Here is a 25,552-nt window from a genome sequence, read left to right as displayed (position 1 = left end):
GAATGGGAGAAAATATTTGCAAATCATATATCTGGTATACTATATGTATTACAGAAAAAGAACAAACAACTCAATGAAAAAGTGGGCAGAGGATCTGAATAGACATTTTCCCAAAGAAGACATACAGATGGTCAACAGGTACCATGAAAAGGTGCTCAACATCACTAACCATCAGGGAAATGTAAATCAAAACCACCATATCACCTCACACCTGTTAGAATGGCTATTATCAAAAAGACAAGAAGTAAGTGTTGGTGAGGATATGGTAAAAAGAGAACCCTTTGTGCAATGTTGATGGGAGTATAAATTGGTGCAGCCACTGTAAAAAACAGTATGGAGTTTCCTCAAAAAATTAAAAATAGAACTACCATATGAGCCAGCAATTCCACTTCTGGGTATTTACCTGAAGAAAATGAAAACACTAAGTGGAAAAGATATCTGCACCACCATGTTCATTGCAACATTACTTAAAATTACCAAGATATGGAAGCAGCCTAAATGACCACTGATAGATAAATGGATAAAGAAAATGTGGTGTATACATATATATGTATATATATGTGAATATTATTCATCCATAAAAATGAAGTACATCTTGCCTTTTGTGACAACATGGATGAATCTCAAGTGCATTATGCTGAGTGAAATAAGTCAGACAGAGAAAGACAAATTCTGTATGATCCCACCTACATGCGGTTTCTAAAAACCGAAAATATAAAAACTGACTCATAGATACCAAGAATAGATTAGTGGTTGCCAGAGGCAGTGGGTTGGGGGGGCGGTGAAATGGTCCAAAGGTGTGAACTTTCAGTTATACGTAAGTCTGGGAGATCTAATGTACAGAGTGACTATAGTTAACAATACTATATTGCAGGTTTAAAAGTTGCTAAGAGAGGGGCTTCCCTGGAGGAGCAGTGGTTAAGAATACGCATGTCAATGCAGGGGACATGGGTTCAATCCCTGGTCTGGGAAGATCCCACATGTCGCGGAGCAACTAAGTCCATGCGCCACAACTACTGAGCCTGCGCTCTAGAGCCCACAAGCCACAACTACTGAGCGCACGTGCCACAACTACTGAAGCCTGCGTGCCTAGAGCCTGTGCTCCGCAACAACAGAAGCCACCGCAATGAGAAGCCTGCGCACCGCAACAAAGAGCAGCCCCCGCTCGCCACAACTAGAGAAAGCCCACGCTCAGCAACGAAGACCCAGTGCAGCCAAAAATAAATAAATAAATAAATAAATAAATAAAAAAGTTGCTAAGAGAGAAGATCTTAAAAGTTCTCATCACAAGGAAAAAAGACTGTGTGTGAGGTGATGAATCTTAACTAAACTTCCTATGGTAATTGTTTCATAAAATATACATATATCAAATCATTATGTTGTACACCTAAAATGAATACAATGTTATATGTCAATTATAACTCAGTAAAAAATAAATTAAAAAAAAAGGCAAAACGGAGGGAATTCCCTGGCGGTCCAGTGGTTAGGACTCCGCACTTTCACTGCCGTGGGCCCGGGTTGAATCCCCTGGTCGGGGAACCAAGATCCTGCAGCCAAAAACAAAAAAAAAAGAAAAAGAAAAGGCAAAATGGGAGGGCACAAGAATATAAAAATGTTGATAATTGTTGAAGTTGATAATTATTGACCTAATCAGGGCTGAGGTTGATTATACTACTATTTCTATCTTTGTGTATGTTTACCTTTTCCCACAAAAAAAGTTACAGAAAAAACTGAGCTGTCTTTAACCTGGGTTGGTATAAGTTACTGATTGGGACTACATTAAAAGTGGGTTCAACATTAAGGTAATATTTGTTAACAACAACAATGACAACAAAAAACAACTCATAGTGTAATTATATTAACCCATTATATTTATATACATTATATAAATAAATCAATAAATCATTATAATGAGGAATGATTCTAAAGTTTCATGTTATATTTCTTGAGATGATCAATTTTTCACTGGATTAGTAAGTTTTAAATCATAAGCTGATAAAATGGGTGATAGATGAATTTTCCTGAATATATACAAAGTCTATTTAAATATTTTATTTTCATAAGGGAACCACCTTGGTAGACAGTAAACCTGGTTCGACGTACGTGGGGAAGCACAGCGCATGTGTGCATCTGGCAGAACACCCAGTACAGAAGACAGCAGGTGCTGTTTTCCAAGACACCTACTTGTGCGTGTCCCGATACTATAGTTAGAAAATGGCTCAAATTTTTAGTTGCTTTTCCCAGAACTTGAAGATCGTCTTCCTGTTTATCTTGGTGGGATGCCTATGTTGTACTTGTGATTTTTCTGTTCTCTGTAATGTATTAAAACAAGATTGTCACAGATGGGGAAACAAGAGGTCATTAGTTAACAATCAGATGTGTGATTTCCTGAGCAGAAAAGACGCTCTCTTGTGCATTTTAAACATTTTTAAAGGAGAAATAGGGCTAGTCCCTTGAGGGCAAAGCCTGTTCACTGGGCTTTCCTCAAGACTGGACACAGTCATTTCTAAATTCATTTCCTCATTTAATTCTGTCCTTTGCATTTAATCTCAATTTTGCCTCTATTTTTCTGTAAGTCTCTCATCAGTTCATAGTGGTTATTGCTTTATAGTTTTAAGTAAACATTGCCAGAAGAACAAAGGAAAGTGAAAGAGGTGGTCAATTAGCTTTGGTCCAAGTTGGTGTGATATGGAGATGACAGCACCTTTCCTTGAATTCATCCTTCAGGTTTTAGACCAGTTGATCTTCATTAGGTTTGGGGCAGGGAAAAAGTTGTACTAATTACTGGCTTTGGTAGACACAAGCCTTTGTTCTCCTCAAAGTATTAGGTAACGCTCTTAGTGCTACTCATCTCATTGCCTTACTCTTGTTTCATTTTCTATAAATGGACATAATAATGGTACCCACCTCACGGGGATTGTAAAGATTAAATGAGATAATATTTGTAAAATTCTTAGAACAGAGATTGGCACATAATAGTAAGTACCCTGTAAGTGTTTATAAGATAAATTCCTGCATGACAGTGTGGATCTTCTCTGTAACATTTGAATAAATGATAACAGCTACATGCCGGTGGAGTTCTAGAATCTCCTTGGTGAACTTGTCATTCACTGGCTATTGCATGGTCAGCAGATGGTTTGGTGAAACCTCACTAATTTGGAATGAGTTCACAGGTTATTAAACCTGAATAAGTGAAAATTCTGAAATCATCGATCTTTGGAAGTATTTGAAACATTTTATATTTGTTCTATTCATGAAAAATTTGAAAGTGTCACATTTGACTAATTAAGTATTTTCAAGATACACATGTTCAGTTTGTGATTTTGTATACTTAATTGGAACAAAATGAAAGCTAATAAAGGTTTTGATACGGACATCTAATCTTTTAGGTAGATATCAACGAAAATACATTAAAAAAGCATAGAGAGATGTAAATACACTTCTTTGCATGCCGCAGACCTAAATAGTAATTTTTAAAGATATTGCTGGACTTTTAATATCTACAAATAACTAAATTTAGAAGAATAAAGTGTTTGTAGAATGAGTGTTCCCTAGCAAACTTGAGAATACTTAAGAATCAGTTATCATTACTACAGCAAAAGGAGGCCAAGGAAGTCTTAGATTTCACTTGTATTGAAATTATATTTTACTTTTATAATTTACGTATGTCAAAACGTTTTAAAAGCTAACTTTTTAAGCCATTTTTAAGACTTTCTAAATTAATCGATTTGAAATCTTGATTAGTGCAATGGGCAGGGCTAGCAATTCCTTTTTCTGTGTTCCCATCCCGTCCCATCCACCCTCTCTTAGGGCATTTACTCTGAGCTCTAGGTTGTCATTATTTGTTTACTCGTCCGCCCCCTGCACGGTACTTATCTGTCTTCCAAAGGCCAAGCTAATTGGAATTACTGTCCTCTATCACCAGATTGGATCCCCAGGGTACTGTTTATTTATATGGCAGAATTTAATGACAGTTTTAGGTTCTGTGTAGTTGATGAAGAGTTTTTGGATTCAGGCTAGTTTTTTTTTTTTTTTTTTTTTTTTTTTTATTTTTGACTGTGTTGGGTCTTCGTTTCTGTGGGAGGGCTTTCTCTAGTTGTGGCAAGCGGGGGCCACTCTTCATCACGGCGCGCGGGCCTCTCACTACGCGGGCCTCTCACTATCGCGGCCTCTCTTGTTGCGGAGCACAGGCTCCAGATGCGCAGGCTCAGTAATTGTGGCTCACGGGCCCAGTTGCTCCGCGGCATGTGGGATCCTCCCAGACCAGGGCTCGAACCCGTGTCCCCTGCATTAGCAGGCAGACTCTCAACCACTGCGCCACCAGGGAAGCCCCAGGCTAGTTTTTAAAAAAATATTCTACAAAGTGGTTTATAAGGCCCTATATTATTCTGCTTTTAACCTTACACATGTCAGCTCTTGTGCTGTTAATCTGGAAGGCGAACATCTCAAGGACTGCTGAAGTTACCTGCAGTCTATTCAGATGGTACAGAAGCCCAGCACAGCATTTCCCACATTAGCAGGTGCTCAATAAAGATGGTGAACATCGCAATCACAGCCCTTTTTATTCCAAAAATAAATGGCAGGCCGGAAAGAAACACCGTTGGCTTATTTCTGGTAAGGTTTTTATGTACTATAAAAGAAAGAATTGTACTCATCAGCATAGCACAAATTCTAATAATAAGAGATACTTCTGTTTAAACTTAAAAGTCGTTAATGCAGTAGTGCCCATTTGCCTTCCCTCCGCCCCGCGCCCCGGCCAGACCCACTTCTCAGGAGCAGTTCCAGCAGTTTGAGCTTAAGTGCCTGAATGTGGACCCTGAAATGAGCCTTGATTACCTCAGTCGATTAGGTAGCCAAACATTTTTTCACGAGGGTTTAAACTCTGCAAGATTTCACAGGATTTAATAATGGTTAAAAAAAAATGCATAGAATTTCAGTACCTTTAAATTTGGTTGAAACGGGGCACAGGGGCTTGGACTGACACCGCAGCAATACTTAGTTTTGTTTTTAACCATTTCGGGCCTTCCTGAAATACAGGCTGTATTGGCGTAATGGAAAAAGGAGCCTTGGAATCCTAGAGTCTGGTTTCTGGGTTCCGTCCCGGTTCTGCGTGACCTTGGGCAAGTTACTTTACTTCTCTGAATTTCCGTTTCCTCCGATGCAACACGACGATGGCAGCAGCCACCTTGCAACGTAGTCTGGAGCGCGCCTGGAACACACCCAGTCGGCCGCACACAAACAGCAGCCATATTAAGGCCGCCCAGCTCCGCGGCGACCTCGTGGCCGCGCTCTGCCCAGCAGGTGTCGGTACCGCCCGGAGCGCGGGCCCGGCGGCGGCGGCGGCGCGGACCCCTCCCTTCCGCCGCTCTCGGGCCTGCCCCTCGGCGTCCCCGGGCGGGCCGCGGCAGCGTCCCGGGCCCGCCCCGGACGCAGTTGGCGAGGGCCCCGAGGGCACCAGACCGGGCTCCGAGCCCCAGTCGGCCGAGTGCGGGAGAGCGGAGGCGGCCCGGGCACCGCCTGCGCCCGAGCGCGAGCGCGCGGCCACCGCCCCCTCGGCCCACCCCTCGCCCTGCCCCGCCCCCCGCCCTCGCGCGCCGCCCGCCCGGGTCGCCGCGGGGCCGTGGTGTACGTGCAGAGCGCGCAGAGCGAGTGGCGCCCGCACGCCCTGCGCTGCTCCGCGGGCCGAGCCGGGCCGCCCGGGACGCTGAGGCGGCGGCGGCCGAGGCGGCGGATCTCGCGCGCCGGGCCCGCGTGCCCGAGCGGAGGTCGCCGTCCGCCGCGCAGGCCGCGCTCCTTCAGCCCGCGGCGGCGATGAGGCGCTGAGGCGGCGGCCGGCGCCGCGCGGCGGGACCGGAGGACGAGGAAGCGGCCCGGCCGAGGGCGCGGGGCGCCGGCCTCCCGAGGCGAGGGGCGGCGGGTGCATGGCGCAGTGACGGCCCTTGCGGCTCCGCCCGCTCCCCGGCCCCAGGCGAGGCCGTCCGGCCGCCACCCCTCCTGCTCGGCCGCCGCCTCCACCGCCGCCGCCGCCGCCGCCGCCGCCATGGCCAATGACAGCGGCGGGCCCGGCGGGCCGAGCCCGAGCGAGCGAGACCGGCAGTACTGCGAGCTGTGCGGGAAGATGGAGAACCTGCTGCGCTGCAGCCGCTGCCGCAGCTCCTTCTACTGCAGCAAGGAGCACCAGCGCCAGGACTGGAAGAAGCACAAGCTCGTGTGCCAGGGCGGCGAGGGCGCCCTCGCCTCCGGAGCGGGCCAGCCCCAGCATCCCGGCCCCGCGCCGCCGCCCAGGGTCGCCGGGGCCGGGGCCAGGGAGGCCAGGAAGGCGGCGCCGCGCCGGGACAGAGCCGCCGCCGCCGAGGCCGCGGGCCCGCGGGTCGCCGGAGACGCGGCCAAGGCGAAGGCGAAGGCCAAGCCGGCGGCCGACCCCGCGGCGGCCGCGTCCCCGCCTCGCGCGGCGGCCGGCGGCCAGGGCCCGGCGGCGGCGGCCGCCGCCGAGGCAGAGCCCGCGAAGGAGGAGCCGCTGGCCCGCTCGTCGCTGTACCAGGAGAAGGCGAACCTGTACCCGCCGAGCAGCGCGCCGGGCGAGGCGCTGAGCCCCGGCGGCGGCCTGCGGCCCAACGGGCAGACGAAGCCGCTGCCGGCGCTGAAGCTGGCGCTGGAGTACATCGTGCCCTGCATGAACAAGCACGGCATCTGCGTGGTGGACGACTTCTTGGGCAAGGAGACCGGGCAGCAGATCGGCGACGAGGTGCGCGCCCTGCACGACACCGGCAAGTTCACGGACGGGCAGCTGGTCAGCCAGAAGAGCGACTCGTCCAAGGACATCCGAGGCGATAAGATCACCTGGATCGAGGGCAAGGAGCCCGGCTGCGAAACCATCGGGCTGCTCATGAGCAGCATGGACGACCTGATCCGCCACTGTAACGGGAAGCTGGGCAACTACAAGATCAATGGCCGGACGAAAGTAAGTGTGTGCCGGGACTGGGCGCGGGGCGAGGGAACGCGGTGTGTGTGTGTAAAAGGGGTTTCCTTCTTGCGCAGCACCCCGTGGAGCAAACGGATAGCATCCACCTCCTGCCGGCTCACACCCTCCTGCGTCTGATTGCACGATCTTCTGGCTAAACTTAGGCTCTCCCTTGAACTTTGCAGTTTTCTCTCTTCCCTCGCACAGTGAGTCGGCTCAAGCCTCGCTGGAGCTCTAGGCGCCCGACGGGGATGATTAGAGTGCTACCCGAAGCAAGTGCTGGTTCCGCATCAGCCTTGTGTTTGCAGCGGCTCTTAAAGTCCCCGTGGGCTTTGAACCACTCATCAGCTTCCGACTTCCACAGTCGAATGTTGTGTTTAGTGAGGAACCTGCCAGCCGCCCACAGAAAGGTGCATTTAAAATAAGCATTTAGGCCGAAGACTCCTTACGTTCAGGAAGAGCCCGGCCGTTCCCCTCCCCCTCTTACAGCTCTCATCCCTCTCCCTGTTCCTGCTGTTTTGAAACCCACTGCTATACGGGGGAAGAAGTATTTCCGTTTTCAGACCGCTCAGTGTAGGTAGGTTACATTTTTAGCATAGGTTTCCTTTATTTGCTTTTGTTAGTATAATCCCGCTGTTGAAAAAGAACTGTTTTGTAGCTTCCTGGAAAAAAAACCCAAAACCCCCATGGAATTGGAGCAGGAGAGAGGGCTCTCTCTTAAGTCTCGATTTGGTGAAATCTTTGTTTTCTCTTGACTGTTGTAGTTTTTCCCCAACAGATTCTTCCGTTCCTACCTAGTCTGATGGCTCTTGCCTCCTCACTGTGGTAAATGATAGACTCTCCTTCTCTGTACTCTCTTGTGGTTCTTTTCCATTTTACTCACCAGATCTTAATCTTTTCTTTGTATCCAGCTCCACTCCGGGCCACCCTACTCCACCCTCCTCCACCATCCATCTCTGTCTGATCTTGTGAGCTTGAGGAGATTGTTCAGGAGATCATCGCACGTGGGTGTTTGTACACAGACACTGACTCTTCCCAGTAGTTCTTTTGTGTGTGTCAGACCATCTGTTTTGACAGTCATTACGTGTGACTCTCAGACTGCCCAAAAGGCTAGGCATAGGCAATGAGGAAAGTTCTAAACAGGAAAATTTGGTGGGAAAAGACAAGGTAAAGTCTAGTTTATGCATTGCTGCTTCGTTGCTGGATGAAGGCACGTGTCTTAATATCATACGGTCGCCAAAAAAAAAAAAAAAAAAAAAGGTGAACACTTGCTTAACACTAAGCTGGAAGGAAAAAAGAGCCTGATTAAATGCCAACTTTGGTCTTTAATGCAATTCTCATTTATATACATATATATTTTTTTAATTTGTTATGGATCAAATCTGAATCTAGCCATCAACCCTAGAGGAAGGAAAGCTTGAAAAAGCTTGAAGGCATATTAATGTAACTGTACAAAACTGACCGAAGTATGTATATAGTTGGGGCACAAGCTTCAGGTGAAGTCATGAAGAAGATAATGTCCTGAATCTTCCTTGCTCTGCTTTCCTTAGTTAATTTAGCTTTCCAAGTTAAGCTAAATCCTCTTCTCTCCTATCTTCCTGTTTTTACCTGCCCTTCTCAGGGAAGGGACAGCAGTCAGCCTAGCTCTTACCAAAAGGGCCTCCTAATGGGGAGGCTGTTAGAGAATAGCCACCTCTTCCCTCAGGAGTGCCAGTGGTTGAAGGGCCATTTAGGTTGTAGATCACCTGACTACACAGGTCATGTGAAGGAAGGATGGATTTTAAACTCTTTAGATTTTGATCTTATGCTCACATTAATTTTAGGGGCACAACTTCAGGATCTGTGAATGGTTTTAGGGAATCCCTTTCATTGTACTTCTTGGTTGAGAGAGGTTTTGGTAATCTTGTTTGATTGTGTAGTTTAAGCATTCCTAAAAGAAGCTAAAGATGCTTGCTTGGGGGGAATGGAAAGGCAATCAGATTACCAGCCACCATATATTGAGCAACCTCAGTGTGCTGGGCGCCAGGTTAGGCTCAATACAGCCATGGTCACAGTAATTTTAATCCTATGACATCGGTAGCATTATTCTTACTGTACGTTTGAGGATATTTTAGCTCCGACTTGGCTAAGGCCTGCCACTTATGATAACCTAGCTGGGATTCAAACTTAGGGTCATTCAGACATCAAGCCCTGTGCTTTTTCTACTACACTGGATATGGGTAGGATATTAAATGAGAAGATGTAGATTACTTAGCACACTCTTGGAACTAAAATTTGATATACATATTTGGTTGACAGTGAGAGCATTAGCCTTGTATGTGAATAATTGTAGTTTATCTTTGGACTGTAGAAACTTCTTTTATTACAGTGTTTGTTTCAGATAGTGACTGAAAAGCCAGTTAAATTTATCTGCCTGGATCATGCTTATACTCCTAAGAGAGGCAGAATATGGGTACTATATGTGATTGCAGAGAGGGTCTTCAGTTAAGGGTTTTATTATCCTTTACGACATTATAGTGATTTTAAAAGGTATTTGCCTCAAATGTGTGGTATTTTTCTCACATAGATTTTCACAGCAACTCTGTAAAATATTTAGGTTGTTGGTGTATTATCCCTGTTTACAGATGAGGAAAGTGAGCCTCAGGAAAGGTCACTTGTTGGAAATCCTGCAGCATACCAGGACTTAAATTCAGGTTTTCTGACCGAGATTTGATGTTCTTCATTTACACTGTCTATTCTGTATGGTTTTTGTGCATGTCAGTGCCTGATAATCAGATGATGTATAATTTATAATTGGCTGTGGCTCATTCAGTATATTCTTGGATTTCTCCCAAGTTTCTGCTTCCAGCGTGCTTATCTGGCCACTGTTTGTCCAGCTACTTTAAAAGAGGAACCACAAGGGAAAGATGAAGAAATACAGGAAAAAAACAGGAACATGATCGTGGCCACTGAGCTCCAGTTTCCACTTTCTCTGGTCCTTTTTTGGGATTTTCCCCCTTTTTGCCCTTAAACTGCCCTTTGATCCTTTATCCTTTCTCACACCCTTTCTTCCATCAAGAAGACTTGCAGCGATGTCCAAGAGGGAGGCACGGCCTGCTGATTTGTGAAGAGTAGCTTTGTGTGGGCTGTAAGAAATCATAGGTGCCTTTACTTGGGGTAGAGGAAGAAGAATGCAGAGGAGTGCAGATCCTGGGAAAATGTGCGACTATTCACTTGGAGTTTCTTTTTTTTTTTTTAATTTATTTGTTTTATTTATTTATTTTTGGCTGCGTTGGGTCTTCGTTGCTGCGCACGGGCTTTCTCTAGCTGCGGCGAGCGGGGGCTGCTCTTCATTGCGGTGCGTGGGCTTCTCACTGCGGTGGCTTCTCTTGTTGCAGAGCACAGGCTCTAGGCGCGCAGGCTTCAGTAGTTGCGGGACGTGGGCTCAGTAGTTGTGGCTCGCGGGCTTAGTCGCTCTGTGGCATGTGGGATCTTCCCGGACCAGGGCTCGAACTCGTGTCCCCTACATTGGCAGGCGGATTCTTAACCACTGAGCCACCAGGGAAGCCCTCAGTTGGAGTTTCTTAACCACTCTGAAGGAAAACATTTGCCTGTTACAATAAAACTACTAGAATCATATACATGTTTTCGGAATTTTGTCTAGAACTTACTCTGTTCAATTAAAATGTACATAAAGAGAAGGAGTGATAAAATAAGACCAATAAGCAGCAGATTCTATTCCTGAGATTTTTCACCAGTCCCGCAGTTAATTGGGCAGCTCTAGCTGATTTTGGCTTTTAGAGCAAAGGGTAGGATAAGGAAAGACCTGATCCTTTATTATCACTAGCATAGAGATGTGGTGTCAGTCCTCTTAGATGTTACAAACAAAACCAAACAAAACTGCCTTCTCAATCTACTTCTGCCACTTTCTCTATACTCTTGGCTCCCAGGATGTACTAATTGAAACAGCTTGTTTAATGTTTTAATAGCTACGTCAGAGTTCAAGATCAAAGTCAATTATTCTGTATTCAGAAAGGCTGAAAATATTACAACTTCCGTAATAGCAGTTTTGCGTAGTGCTTTACTGTTTTAAAAGAGAAGCAGGTGGACTGAAAGAGTAGTCTTAATAGGTTGTGGCAACCAAGTTCAACTTTGTAGGAAAACATTTTGTACGGTGAATTAGTGTACGTGTAGTTTACGTATATGGTAACTTCTTTAATTCTAAAGGAATTTTAGTTTAAATTAACAGGTTGTTGGTTTTTCAAAAATGTTTATAGCTCTTCCCTTATCTACCGCCTAATAAGCCACAAAAATTTCCTGCAAAACCTTAGTCACACAGGAGGAGAGCCTCTGAACGTAGAAGGATAGTGGACTTTATGCTGCTGTGAAACCTGGCTTGGATTCTGGATCTGCCACTGTTTCTGTGTCCTTGAGCCAGTTGCTTAAGCTTTCTGAGCCTCAGTTATTCCATTTGGAAAATGGTGTTAAATGATGCCTGCCTTTTCTGTCTCTCAGGCTTGCTGTGAGGAACGTATATAATCTTGCATGTAAAGGCACTTTTTTAATTGTAAAGCACTATGCAAAAGTGTCCTTAACTTACTCTTATCATTTAGAAAATTTTCTAGTTTTCTGATTTCTTTCTTTAAAAGAGTTCTGTGCTTTTCCTGTCTTTTCCTCTTTAATAAGCTAGAGGAAAAAAGACTTTAGAATGATCACCCATTTTTGACTATTTTTGACTTCCCCTCCATACACACACACACACACACACTTTTTTTTTTTAAACAGAGGAAATAAGTCCCAGAGAGGTTAAGTGCCTTGTTCAAGGTCAGAGAGCTGGTTAGTGATTTACTTCATTCTTATATCTGCACCTTAATGCTGCAGCTCATGTAAAAATCACGTGTTCCCACTTAACTAATTTTGGTGTCTTTTATGCCATTTTTGAGGCTACGCTTGAACATTTATGACTTCCTTTTCTTCGCCCTTTTACTCCTGTCACTCTACAGTTTGGCTTATCTGACATTCTAGTTTAAATTTTCCTCCCTTCGATAATTCCTCCCTAATTTCCTTAGATGTTCTTTATTTGCCTCCTTTTTCCCTCTGTTGTTAAAGCCATTTTCCCTGAAGCAGGCCCACTCTCTCTTATTTCCTTAGTTGGAACTGTCTTTCTGCTCTGTGTGTCTGATTTAAATGTTTATTCTCTGTTTTCCTTTCCCCCCTTTTCCCCTATTAGGCATGAAGTCTGTCTTTGTTCATCTTCTAGCATGTTCTCTGAAGCCTGTGCCTTCCCAGTAGGCCTTTGGATTGATGTTATCAGCTTAGTTGTTTTTATTTAATTTTTCTCTTTAGGCTTTTAAAGCAACACCAAATGTTTCAGTCTCCCTTTCATTTGCACACATTCTTGATCAGTGTTTCATAGATGCATTTTAGTGCTGCATTTGCATTCTACCTCCTTTTCCACTATGCCCTTGTTTCTGCACCTGAAACATTGTGACCACAGGATGGCATTCAGATGATTATTTGAACCATATTCATGGCTTGTCTTTGACTCTTTCTGTTCCAGCTAAAAACTTTCTATTCTAAAAAACAAAACAAAGAAACAACCAAAAAAACTGACAGATGATTAACCAAAGTCTTCCCTTAAAATGGTTTATTTCACACCTGTATTCCTTAGCCCAGACTCTGAATTGTTCTGCCATCTTTATTGGAATGTTTTGTGTTTCATTATCACATTTTTCCAGAACCAAGTCACAGTTTTATTTCTGAAGAGCTTGGATCGTATCTGTACCCTCTGTCTGTTTGCTCGCTGAAATCACCGTAAAATTTCCTTGGGTTTGGAGTTCTCATTTTCTTTATTCAGTGTCCCAAATCCCGTTTCTTTACCAAAGCGAAATACACGTACTCTTGCTCCTCCTGTCGTGTTCTCTGAGTCTTGTTTTGATAGTCTTTTCATGCGTTCGTTGAGTCAACAAATGACATGAAGTGAGTACTTTGCATGCACAGGTACTGTCCTAGGAGCTGGAATACCTGAACAACAAGAATGAAAATGCCCCCATTCTCATGGAGCTTAAATTCCACTTGAGGCAGGTGAGGGGCAGGGAGAGACAGTTAGTAAAGAGATGTATGAGTAAGTGCATGACACGTTAGGTGGTAAATATTAAGACAAAAAAATAAACAAGGTAAGGACAGAGTGACCAGGGGGTTTTCTTTTACATAGGATTGATAAAGTAATACGATATTCACGTAGAGGCTTGAATGAAGTGAGGGCCCGGGTTACAGGGGTACGTGGGAGAAGAACATTCCAAGTAGAGGTACTAAGTAACACATACAGCGGCCCTGACGTGGGGTGTGCTTGGCGTGTTCAGAACACAGCAAGGAGGAGGTCAGTGTGGCTCGAGCGGAGCGGAGGGGAGGGGACGGGCGAGAGCATGGTAGGAGGTGGGGTCAGTAAAGCGGGGCTTGGGAAGTAAGGTCGGTTCCTGTGGGATTTCGCCTGTGAGCCGTGGCAGGAGCTCTGGGTTGTATCCTAGGTGACATGGGAGGCCCCTGGAGAGCTTGTTCTAGGAGATCTCCGTGGCTGCTGTGGGGGGCAGATGGGAGGGAGCCAGAGTGGAAGCAGGGGCACCAGGTGGGAAATTGTTCCAGCAGCCTTGGCCCCAGGAGGTGGTCGCTCCCATTACAGCAGTAGCTGCAGACCTGTGGAGAATTAGTTGCATTCTGGATATATTTTGAAAGTAGACTCAGTGAGATTTGCCGATGGATTAGTCGGAGGAATGAGAGAAAGGAAGGAGTTGAGAATGTCTCCATGTTTTTGGCTTGAGCAACTGGAAGGAGATAATTATTATTTCATCTTGCTCCAACCCTCCTGCTTTTCTCCTCTTGCCCGGCTCTTTCAGTTTCCATTTATAGCAGATTGTTGACACTTATTTCGCAGCTCAATCCAGAGGAGAAAAGTTCCGTGCTCTGCTTGTGCACATTCCTTCAGATTGGCTGTGCTTGCTGCTACTGCTGTTGACCTCACAGCGCCATCCTTTCTTCTGCAGAGGCTTTATGGCTTCTTTGCACTGTACGCTCTCATCAGCTCTGCCCCTGGGGCTGCCTGCGGGAATTACTGCAGGACATCTTGCTGAACTCCTGGTGCTGTCGACAAGTAGGTCTGTGCTCTCTTACATGAACTGCTCACTTAAGATGGCTTGTAGATACAAATCCATGTAAAAAGAATTACACAGATTCTGAAATTTAGGGAAACATTGGAGAAAATTGAATGGTTCAACATGAGAGACAAGCATAGATTTAAATTTCAAAATAAAATCAGAAATAGAACATCTTTGTTTTAAACATGCTGTTGGAAGTAAAGCTATTGTAGAAAATTGAGACGAGGTAGGATGACCGTGAAATATCAAAAATAATTCCTGACATATAGATGCAAACAACTATGTGATAGCTTAGTAGGAAAAGAAGGGGGAAGTTTATGATCCCTTAGGGACCTGAAAAGATAGCAGAGAAATACAGCTCTCATCCCCTTGATGAGGAGCCAGACCCTGGAATTAGAAATAGAAGTACCACCTGTCAGATGGGAAGAGATAGGGTTAAAATTAGAATATAGTATCCAGGCCTTTTAAGCATAGGAAACCTTGCTTTTGACTTTAGGGTAAGGGAGGGTCACAAAAGTATGGGTAAACATTAAAATACTCTATATGAAATGATTAAAAAAAATTAAAACCTGAAAGGTCAAACTTGAGCTCTAGAATCGAGGAACCTTATAATCTCAACTTAATTCAAACAACTTCAGTTTCAGCCTGATTTTTGTATACATGGGAAATGTCAGGTCCGGCCAGTTAATTGAAGGAGTCTAATCAGGAGTTAGAGTTATTAAAAGATTGGCCGCATCTGAATTTTTTCTCATTAATATTGGTACTCAACTCTCATCTGTAGATGGTAACTAGAGGTTCTGAGTCCATAGTTTTGTCAGTAATTATCCTCTATTCTATCTCTAGGCATTTTTTACCGTCTATTATGTCTTCCACTGACTTCTGTTAGCATTACTTCTCTGAAATACAACCTTGAAAGTTACTTTTTAATTAGAAAATTGCGTGATTTTCCCCCATAGGCCAGGTCTTCGTGCTGCTTCAGTAGTACTATTGACCACCCCATCTCTAAAATCTTTGATCACTCATTTACTAGCCTGGATCTGAGCCTTTCAAGTCTTGTTTTCTCAGCATATTTTTCAGAATTTTCCTTATTTTCTCAGCTTCTAACTGTAGTTTTTTCTTAAAGCTCAGTTCTTAGCTTTCTGCTCAGCACTGTGAGAAGACACATGTAGGGGGAACTTGAAGCATCTATATCTCTAGACTTTTCTTCTCAGCTTATATTAGTTATCTTTTGCTATGTAACAATGTAACAAGTTGCACCAAAATGTAGTGACTTAAAATAACACACATTTATTATTTCAGTTTCTGTAGATCAGGAACCTGGGCACAGCCTAGTGGCTTCGCTGCCTCTCACGAGGCTGCAGTCAAGGCGTCAGCCAGGGTTGGTGGTCTCCTCCAGAGGCTCAAATGGGGAAGGATCTGCTTCCAGGCCCACTCAGTGGCTATCAGCAGCGTTCAGTTTCTCGTGGGTTTTTGGACTGAGGACCTCAGTTCCTTGCCATGTGGGCCTCTCCAACACAGCAGCTTGCTTCATCAAAGTATGCAAATCAAAAAGGCAGTAAAGAATCCTCTATCAAGACTGAAGTCCCAGACTTTTGTAACTTAACCACAGATGTGACATCCCATCACCTGTGCTGTATTTTTTTGGTTAGATAAAGTCACTAGGTTCATTTCACACTCAAGGGGAAGTAATTACACAAGGGTGTGAATACCATTTCTTAAGTTGCTTCTTCCTTTATAGTGTTTCCTCCTGAAGTGATACTGTTTTTTTTTTTTTTAAATTATTTATTTATTTATTTATTTATTTATTTATTTATGGCTGTGTTGGGCTTCGTTTCTTTGCGAGGGCTTTCTCTAGTTGTGGCAAGTGGGGGCCACTCTTCATCGCCGATGCGCGGGCCTCTCACTATCGCGGCCTCTCTTGTTGCGGAGCACAGGCTCCAGACGCGCAGGCTCAGTAATTGTGGCACACGGGCCCAGCTGCTCCGCGGCATGTGGGATCTTCCCAGACCAGGGCTCGAACCCGTGTCCCCTGCATTGGCAGACGGATTCTTAACCACTGCGCCACCAGGGAAGCCCTGTTTTTTTTTTTTTAATTTATTTATTTTTATTTTATTTATTTTTGGCTGTGTTGGGTCTTCCTTGCTGCGCGTGGGCTTTCTCTAGTTGCAGTGAGCGGGGGCTGCTCTTCATTGTGGTGCACGAGCTTGTCATTGCAGCGGCTTCTCTTGTTGCGGAGTATGGGCTCTAGGTGTGCAGGCTTCAGTAGTTGTGGCTCGCGGACTCTAGAGCGCAGGCTCAGTAGTTGTGGCGCACGGGCTTAGCTGCTCTGCGGCATGTGGGATCTTCCTGGACCAGGGCTCGAACCCGTGTCCCCTGCATTGGCAGGTGGATTCTCAACCACTGCGCCACCAGGGAAGCCCTGAAGTGATAGTTTTAATGGTCTGTGGTTTGTCTTCTCTTTTTGCTCTGGTCTATATCTTTTTCTCCCTGGGTGCTCTTATGTGCTGGAGGAAGCACAAGTTCTTAAGCTAGTTTGCCTGTGTTCAAGCTCTTGTTTTGCTACTTAATTGCTCTCTGATTTTAGGCAAATTTTCTAACAATTAAAGTATCGCTTTCTCATCAGTATATTAGGAGTTAATAATGGTACCTAATCCAATAAGGTTTGTTTAGAGATAGGTGAGATACATGAGAAATGCTCAGCAGATTATCAGTGTTCATTTAATATTAGCTGTAACTATAATAACAGAAGGAGGAGGAGGAGAGCAACCATGACTTCAGCTATTAGGATTTCTTCAAGACTCCTTGATCCGTCTCTTACCCTGGCATCTGTAAAGGACTAATGGACGTCTCCACTTGAATGTTCTACAAGTACTGCAAACCCAGCATGGTTAAGACTGAAGTTTCCTCTTGGAGGGGATCAGGGTTGGTGGGGCTCTCTGATGGGAGAACAGGTTTAAAACTGAACCTGTTTGCAAAACCCATTTATTTTTTCAACAACTATTTACGGTGTCTAATATATGCCCGGATCAATGCTAGGCACTGAGAGTACCACGATGCCCAGGTCAAGGTAATTCTCTCTGCTCTTCCCAAGTTTATTGTCTGAGGGGAAAATAACACTGAACCTGCAGTTCCATGTGTGATGGATGTTTATGAAATGTACCGGAGCCCATGGGAGCATGTTAGAGGAGACCTAGGTTGGTCTGCAAGCCAGGAAAGGTGTCCTTGAAGAAGCAGTTATTTAGACAGACTTCCGATGGATGAGTTCATTTCAGTGGAATAAGTCCAGTGAAAGTCTTCAAGTCTGAAAAAGCATGATGTTTTAGAGGAACATTCTTTCCTTTATCAGTATGTAAATTTTGCTCACTTAAAAATTATTTCCTGTGTCTTGTTCCTCATTCCCGTTTACACTTTCCTAAGAGACTCATCCTTGTCTCTGTCCTAGATCATTAGAAACGCCTACTTTTTCTCTTTTTGGATCTTTCCTTACCAGTCCAGTCTATCCTTTACCTCTCGTGTTATCTTTCTAAAACACAGATCATATCACTCTGCTGCTTGAAAAATATGTTTCCCCTTCAAGTCTTGGTATGCCATACAGATATTTTTTTTAAGGAATGTTTCATTTCCCATCGTGTACTTTCTGCTGCAGCCACTGGAGCCTACTTGCAGGTTCCTTGAACTGCATTCATCTTCTCTCTCTGCATTTCTGTGTGGAAAGGTAGTAGGGAGGCTTCTGCAGCCTCCTTGCCCCGGTTCTTCTAAGCAGAATTATACCTCTGTCCTGTCCGTTGCTGTGGCACTTCTTACCACTGATGGAACACCTTCGACAGTGGTGGGTTTCCTCCACTGCTTGTGAGCCACATTAGGATAAGACCGCTGTCTTACTCATGTTGATACACTCAGCTTCTTGCATCGGGCACTCAGTATTATATTTGGATTTTCACTGTACCACCCTGAGATTTTTAATCGCTTTGTACCTGGACTGTTATACAATATTATTATTTAATTCATTCTTCTCCATGTACCACCTACATCTATCTAATATAAATTTACTAACACTTATAAAAATCTTACTCAAAAGTCTTCTGAGGTTTATTTAAAGGATACAATTTGATTCCTAGGCACTTAATGCTCCCCAGCTACTAAGGCCCACCGCACCTATCCACCCTTATTTGCTACCCCTCTTTGAAATACAGCAACTATTTCAGCCAGACTATTTTCTGCCTTTTTGCTTCACTTCTCACTCCTCCCAGCACGTCTGTGATTTCTTTGACTGGTTTATGCTCCCAGGATTCAGATCTTATGCATCCCTTAGCACCTAGCTTAAATCCCATCCCCCATATCTCCCTGAACTCTGAATCTCCATTGATCTCTCTTTTCTCAAAAACTTTGTATATCTTTTATTCCTGAAGTGTCTTCTCCAGAAAGTTATAAGGGCAAGGGGAGCCGTATTATATACTCTTTGGTCTTACACAAAGCACCTTTTGTTGTTCTTGTTATTTATTATTCATATGTTAACACTTAGTGAATTGCCCTCAACCAACCTGCCATGTACCTCACCTCTGCTTCCCCTCTTTCTATCCATTTTCTAAAACTACAGTAAGACTTTTTGAAAGTCTGTGAGCATTTTCATCCTATTGTGGTCACTCTCCTTTCTATGCTTACTATGCTATTTCTAGTCCCTATTTTCCAGATAAAAATAACCCAGGCCAACATGGCCTAAACTATTTTTAACTCCTAGTACTGGGAGAAAGGTCTGAAAGTGAAAAGAAGTTTTAGCCATTGCCTTGGCCCACGGTCAGTTGGTAGGTTACGCATTGTGGTAGAAGCCCGCACGTCCATGAATCTCGAGGGCAGAGTGCATGTATGTCTTGCCTCCCTCATCCCCACCAGTGAGAATCCCCAGGGAACCTGTGTCACTTCAAAACAAAGCTGCATAATAGACACGATGTTGCAAGTGACCTCTTACATACTCTTCTCTGTGACCTAGGAGAGGAGCTTGTGCCTAGCAAGCTGACACAAAGCTCGACATTTTCTATACCATGGGATTGATGTGCAAAGTTAAAATTTTTCAGGAGCAAAATGATCATAGTTTTGATTTGGTTTTAGTATTTGGTAATTTATTCAAAATTTTAGATCACATTAAAGGAGTTGTATTTACATTTACATTTTTATGCTTAAAAAGAATTTCACTTTCCAACTTTGCTTGATTTTGGTATTTAGAATGTGTTTTCATTCTCTGAGAACAGTTTTCTAGTTGGAGGAAAGTAGCTTGAGATTTAATGTTTACCACAGATAATTTATGTGCAAAGAATGGGCGTAGTTTTGGGTGGCTACAGTCCAGAGTATTTGGAATCAAATTTCTTCAATGAAGAAAATTTTGGCTAAAAATCACGTATGATAATAAAATAGCACCCCTCTCCAGTAGCTTACACTTTTTGTTTCAAGGTAATTATATACACTTGTGGTTCATAACTTTGTTTTGCATCTGGACCCCTTTAGGAATCTAATTGTAGCCATGCACCTTCTCACCCTAAAAATGAACACACCTGCATGTTTTGCTTATACTAAAGCCCATCCATAGACCGTACAGTAAGAACCCCTGTTATAAGAAGAGTTCTAAAGAACAGAACAAAACAAAAAACATTTTAAGCTTTTCGTGTCTCCCCCTTTCCTTTTCGTGTCTGGTTATGGTTGAGGGAGGTTTCTGTATTTATTCAGTTGCCGTTCTTGCCCCGTGTCCACAGAACTCTGCTTTGAATTTTTTACCTCCATGATAGTAGTCAATTTAAGTTATGGAGACCCAGATAAAGGATATATACTATAACTTAAATCTAGTGGTATAGATGTACAGACTTCTGAAAGATGTTTGCCTTGTACAATCTGGCTATATAACAAAGCAAAGTTAACTGTTGTGTACCAGGTTGGAAACCGTGACCTTAGGGCACACCTCTGCAAGTACGTCTGCTAGGTTATCCTTGCTTTAGAATTCTAGATGTGCAGTTTTGCCATAAAAGACTGAGATCCTTTATCACCAATAAATAACACTGGATTGTGATTCTTTCTCTTCTCCCTCTTTCCCTTTACACTGTGTTGTTTCCTGCTCCCACTGCACATGTTCATGTGTTCATGTGTATTTTGCTTTTTTTTTTTTTAACTTGTAACTGACATTTCAGTAAGATTAATCTGAATTTTTAAAAAAATAAAAACCTTGGTAATAATAGAGCATCAGGGCTGGGGGGTGGTGGGGAGCAGGGGAGGAGTGCCCTTAAAACAAAAATGAAGCTAGAACTCATATTGGTTGGTTTTGTTTTTTATTAAAAATAGTTGCTATAACTGTTAGATATGAAGGATCTCTTGATAGTTTTGGTAGAAAATATTTTTAATACGTGTAAGAATAATTTGTCCATCTTGCTTATCTCAGGATCTGTGCTTTGGTGTTGCGTAATAACTGTAAGGTTTTTCTTTGATGTAAAGATTCTTGCAGGTGTTTCTTTATCTCAGAAGTGTCTAGAGTCAGGGATGATTGTTAACAGAAGCCAGGAGTAGGAATAGGACCTGCTAGCTGTACTTTGGGTGCTTGTCGTCGAGCTCTCTTAGCTCTGAGCAAGACACTCAGCACTCCTCCCAGTCTCCGCGTCTCTGAAATGGGAATAACGTTGGCCTGATTAACACAAGATATATTGAATAATTGATTATTGTAAGAAGCTTTTTAAAAAGGTGATTCTGGCTCTCATCAATGCCTTTTCAAATCACTAGGCCTTGGCCTTGGCAGTCCTTAACTCTCCACCTTTGCCCCCGTTTGTTGTGTTGGTTAACCTTAGCATTACACAGTAAAGTTCAGTTTTAGATGAAGAATTCTTAACTTGCTTTTAACGGGATACCAGAACCTTATTTTTCATTAAGAGCAATCTGTTGTTGCTTAGGCAGTTGGTACGTAGCCTTGGCACTGCGAAAAAAGAAACTGCTCAGTTGATAAGGGCACCTTGAACTGAATTTCACAAGTTGTGTTACATCATGGGTAGTGAAATAACTCAGTCCGAGGGACACCTTGATCAAAGGCTCTTTCTCTCTCCATGTTCTCCCCTTTAGCAGAATGAAGTCAAATGGCAATAAATATTTTATTTATAATCATGAATTGAATTATTTAAGGTGCATTTAAAAAATTGAAACCTTTGGACATTAATTACTTTTAAGAGCTAGTGGTGTATACAGATGAGCTAGTACCTGTAAAATGATCGGATCAAATCTCACACAAAGGAGTTTATACTTATTTTATAGTTTTTATTGATGTAAACATAGATCAGATTGTTTGGTGATTTGTTGATATTAGTATTTACCTTATTTGCCATATAGGCTGTAAGTTAATAGGCTTTTAAAACAAAATCTGAGAAGTTAATTCTTCCTTCCCTAAAATAATGGGGGTGGGTGTTTGGGGTTAGCTATTTTTCAGTCATGCTTTATGTCTTCTTTTACTCTTAGTAATATCATCTTGTGGCTATTACCATTTCATGCATTACTTTGGTATCTGCACTGTTGAATTCAATTCATAATGATAATAGTGATTCTAGTGAAAAATGCATTTTAAGAAGCTCACGTTGTCCTTGATATAAGAAATTACTTGTAGCTTCCACATTTTTCCTAAAATTGGTCATTTTTAACAATTGAAACCAGTAAGATGTGAACTACTCTACTTACATATTATAGGAAGTAGCTTTTTTATGTTGACACTGGACAAAATTATTTTAGTTGTTTACAAAGAAAATAAAGCTTATTTGAAAATAAAGAATTGAGAGGAAAGCAAAGTTAAACTACATGTATCCATATCTGTATTTTTCTTATAGAAATATATGCTATCGAGATATGGAGGAGTGATTTCTTTGAATTATACAGTACTTTTAATAATATAGATTATATACGTGTAATTTTCGTGCTTGCTATCTTTTCAGCTTGGGAATTGCATGTATATGTTAACTAAAGGTCTTACGTATGGGAAGAGAGATTGCTCCTTTGTTTGTGACTTTATGTGTTTTCTGATAATAAAAATAATCCAGCGCTTCAAAATCCATGAAGCCAAAACTGGCAGAATAGAAACGGGCAATAGACAAATTAAAAATTACAGGTAGAGATTTCAGTACTTCGTTCCAGTAATTGTTAGAACCAAGCAGACAGAAAATCAACAAGGGTGTATGAAAGATTTGAACACTATCAACCAACTTGACCTAATTGACATCTGTTGAACACTCCTCGAAATACCAGAATAAAACACACTTTTTGCAAGCACACATGGGGAATAGACCCTATGCTGAGCCATAAAACAGGTCTCAGTGGACTTGAAAGGACTGAAATCATTTAGAGGCCGTTCTCAGACCACAGTGGAATTAAATTAGAAGTAAATAATAGGAAGAAATCTTGCAAATCCCATATATGCGGAAATTGAAAAACACATTCCTAAATAATGTCAGAGAAGTAATAGATACAGACGTACAGGTCAATGGGCAGGAATAAGAATCCAGAAATAGGCCCACATTCAAAACATCAATTGATTTTTTTTGTTTGTTTGTTTACAAAGACACTAAGCTAATTCAATGCAGGATAGTTTTTTTTTAAATAAATGGTTTTGGAATAGGTGGATATCTATATGGAAAAAGTAAACATGACCCTTACCTCACTTCATACAGAAAAAATTAATTCGGAGTGGATCACTGACCTAACGTAAGACCTAAAACCATAAACATTTTCAAAAGAAAAAATAAGAGAAAATTTTTATGATCTTAAGATAGGCAAAGATTTCTTAGGACCAAAAAAAAAAAAAGGATGAACGATGAAGGAAAAAAAAATGACAAATTGGACTTTAAACATTAAAGCATTTTGCTTATTGAAAAACACCATTAAAAAAAAAAGACCCTTTTAGGAGAAAGTATTTACAAAGCCTATCTGACAAAAGACTTTTATCTGGAATATAGAAAGCTTTCTTATAACCCAATAATAAGAAGGGAAACAACCCAACAAAAAAGGGCAAAAGATTTGAACAGATATTTCACAAAAGAAGATATGTAAATGACCATGTACGTGAAAGGATTCTCAACATCATTGGTTATTAGGGAAATGAAAATTAAAAGCACAATGAAAAACCACCGTATATACACTGAAATGGCTAAAATTTAACATACTGACAATACCAACTTTTGGCAAGGATGTGGAACAACTGGAATCCTTACACGCTGATACATTCCTTCATCACTTGTGGGGATGCAGAGTGGTACAGTTACTTTGGGAAACAGGTCAGCCACTGCCCCAAAAGTTAAATACATATAGACTCATCATATGACCCTAAGTATCTAAGTATTCTACTCCTAAGTATCTACTAAGAGAAATAAAAACATGTCCAGATAAAGACTTGAGTATTACTCATTATCCTCAAAAATAGGAACCAACCCAAATGTCCATCATCCGGTGACTAGATAAATAAAATATGGTACATCATACGGTGGGATACTCTTCAGCAATAAAATGAACTACTGTTTTATTCAACAATGTGAATGAATCTGAGAAGCACTGTGCTCAGTGAAAGAGTGTACCATAAATTATTCAGCTCCTTGTGTTGGAAGTTTGGGTTATTTCTAATTTTTTGCTCTGACAAATAATTCTGCATCAGATATTCTTGAAGGTGAATCTTGTGCATTTTAGTAAGGTTTTTATAAGAAACATTTCTAGAAGTAGAATTGCTGGGTTGAAGAATTTTATATACTTATTGCCAACATTTACTCAATGCTTATTACGTACCAACCACTATTATAAGTACTCCTTCTACCCAGATTATCTTGTTTAATTCTCGCAACCATATGAGGTGTAGATACTATTATCTTCCTCATTTTACAGTTGAGGAAACTGAGGCACAGAGATTTTTTTTAAAAAAAACTTGTTCCAAATCACACAGCTAGGGACTTACGGAGCCAGGGCACAAACCAGGATAGTCTAACTGCAGAGCTTGACCTCCTAGGTAAGACATGTGAAGTATGTTTCTATTTATGCATGTTTTAGGGGAATTGTATTTACTTTTATGTTTCCTACTTGATCTTGCTCAATGCATTATAGAAATTTCTTAATTTTAAAACATTGGGGATAAGCCAAATATTTATCAAGCAAGTCTTTCTCTTTCCTTACTGAAATAATTTCAGAAATGCACTATTGGAATGTTGTTTAATTTCAACATAGACAAACTCATACTCAAGAAAAATACAAACTGTTCACTTAAAAGAACAGTCTTTTGATAGTATACAAATATAGTGTACAATTCTTTGAACAGGTTAGTTTTTTCACATAGATCATAAAAGGTATTGGTCAAGTAGTAAAGTTCATATTAACCTGTAACGATTTTCAAATAGGCTGTATATGCAGAGGGTGTTGTAGTTCCTTTAAGTGTGTAAGCTTTGCATTAGAATCATGTTAATGTCAGGGGCCCACTATAGATCTTCTGAATCAGATTTTGAATCCCAGGAGAAGACCAGACAACTTCTTAAAACTTAATAGAGATCCTAGTTCATATTTGGGTCTGAGAAAACTGGTATAAGGTGTATTCTTAATCGATAAGGGATATAAGAAATGTGACATCTGATATCTCAGATACCCAAAGGACATTTATTAACTATTCTAAATACCTCTTAACAACCAATAAGTTGGCAAAGAAGAAATCTTTTATTAATGAAAACAGCTGGTTTACATTTTCTTGATTATGTTAATCCCATAAATTAATGCTCTCTCATCTTTCTTCCCCAAGGCTTCTGTACAAGTAGGCGATACCATCTGCCTTCACTTGGTCATCACTTATTTATTCCTTAACCTACTTATGACATGTGTGTTCAAGTGCTGTTTTGAAACTAATCTTTTGAAAGGTATTATTCCCCTGTTATAAGAGGACCTGTCCTTTTCTTTCTGCTGCCTTTTTTCTCCTGTTACTCTGTAGCACTTGATTGGAGGTAGTAGTGTGTTATATTGGTGAAGAGTGTAGGATTCAGAGTCAGAATGCCTGGATCCTAAGCCTAGCTCTGCCATTGGCTAGTTGTGTGATGCTAGCAAGTTACCTGCCTTGTGTTCACATTTGTTTCACGGGATAAAAAGAGTACTTACGTCATGATTGTGGAGAGGACTAAATGAGCTAATGCATGACAAGCATTGTAGCTGGCATGTAGTAAGCTAGCAGAATTCCCGCTTCTTGTTGTTCACCCCTCCCTTTTCCTTTCTCCTTCCTCAGCTAACGTGATACTGCACTGCCCTGGCTTTCTGTAATCTCTCAAACCATTCCTTCTCTGTTGGCTTCCTTTCTTCTAAGTGTAGGTATTTCCCTCCCTTTGGCATCAGCATTCTTCTCTTTACCCGTAATATGGAGATCAGCCACTGGCTTTGAGATCAAGCAGACCTGGGTTTCAGTTCTAGCCCTGCTGCATGTTAGCTGAATGACCTC

At 42.3% G+C, this 25,552-nt stretch overlaps 1 protein-coding gene across 7 annotated transcripts in view; it reads left to right on the top strand.

The window, feature by feature from the left end:
- The first annotated feature begins 5,629 nt into the window (after positions 1 to 5,629).
- The window catches only part of EGLN1 (egl-9 family hypoxia inducible factor 1), a 57,754-nt gene continuing 37,831 nt past the window's right edge, over positions 5,630 to 25,552 (top strand). For 2 of the 7 annotated variants that reach the window (XR_009005624.1, XM_057530708.1), the window contains exon 1: positions 5,647 to 6,961. Coding sequence is in view for 4 of the 7 variants with exons in the window: in XM_057530708.1 (XP_057386691.1) it covers positions 6,041 to 6,961 (921 nt within the window). In the remaining 3 variants the exon portion in view is untranslated. Of the gene's footprint in view, positions 6,962 to 25,552 lie in introns of all 7 variants that reach the window. The other 5 variants (XM_057530710.1, XM_057530709.1, XR_009005625.1 and 2 more) reach the window with 5 other exon arrangements.

Source organism: Balaenoptera acutorostrata, chromosome 16 (assembly GCF_949987535.1).
Source record: "Balaenoptera acutorostrata chromosome 16, mBalAcu1.1, whole genome shotgun sequence".
Taxonomy (NCBI): Eukaryota; Metazoa; Chordata; class Mammalia; order Artiodactyla; family Balaenopteridae; genus Balaenoptera; species Balaenoptera acutorostrata.
The sequence above is the reverse complement of the archived record's forward strand: the minus strand, read 5'-3'. Positions and strand labels throughout refer to the sequence as shown.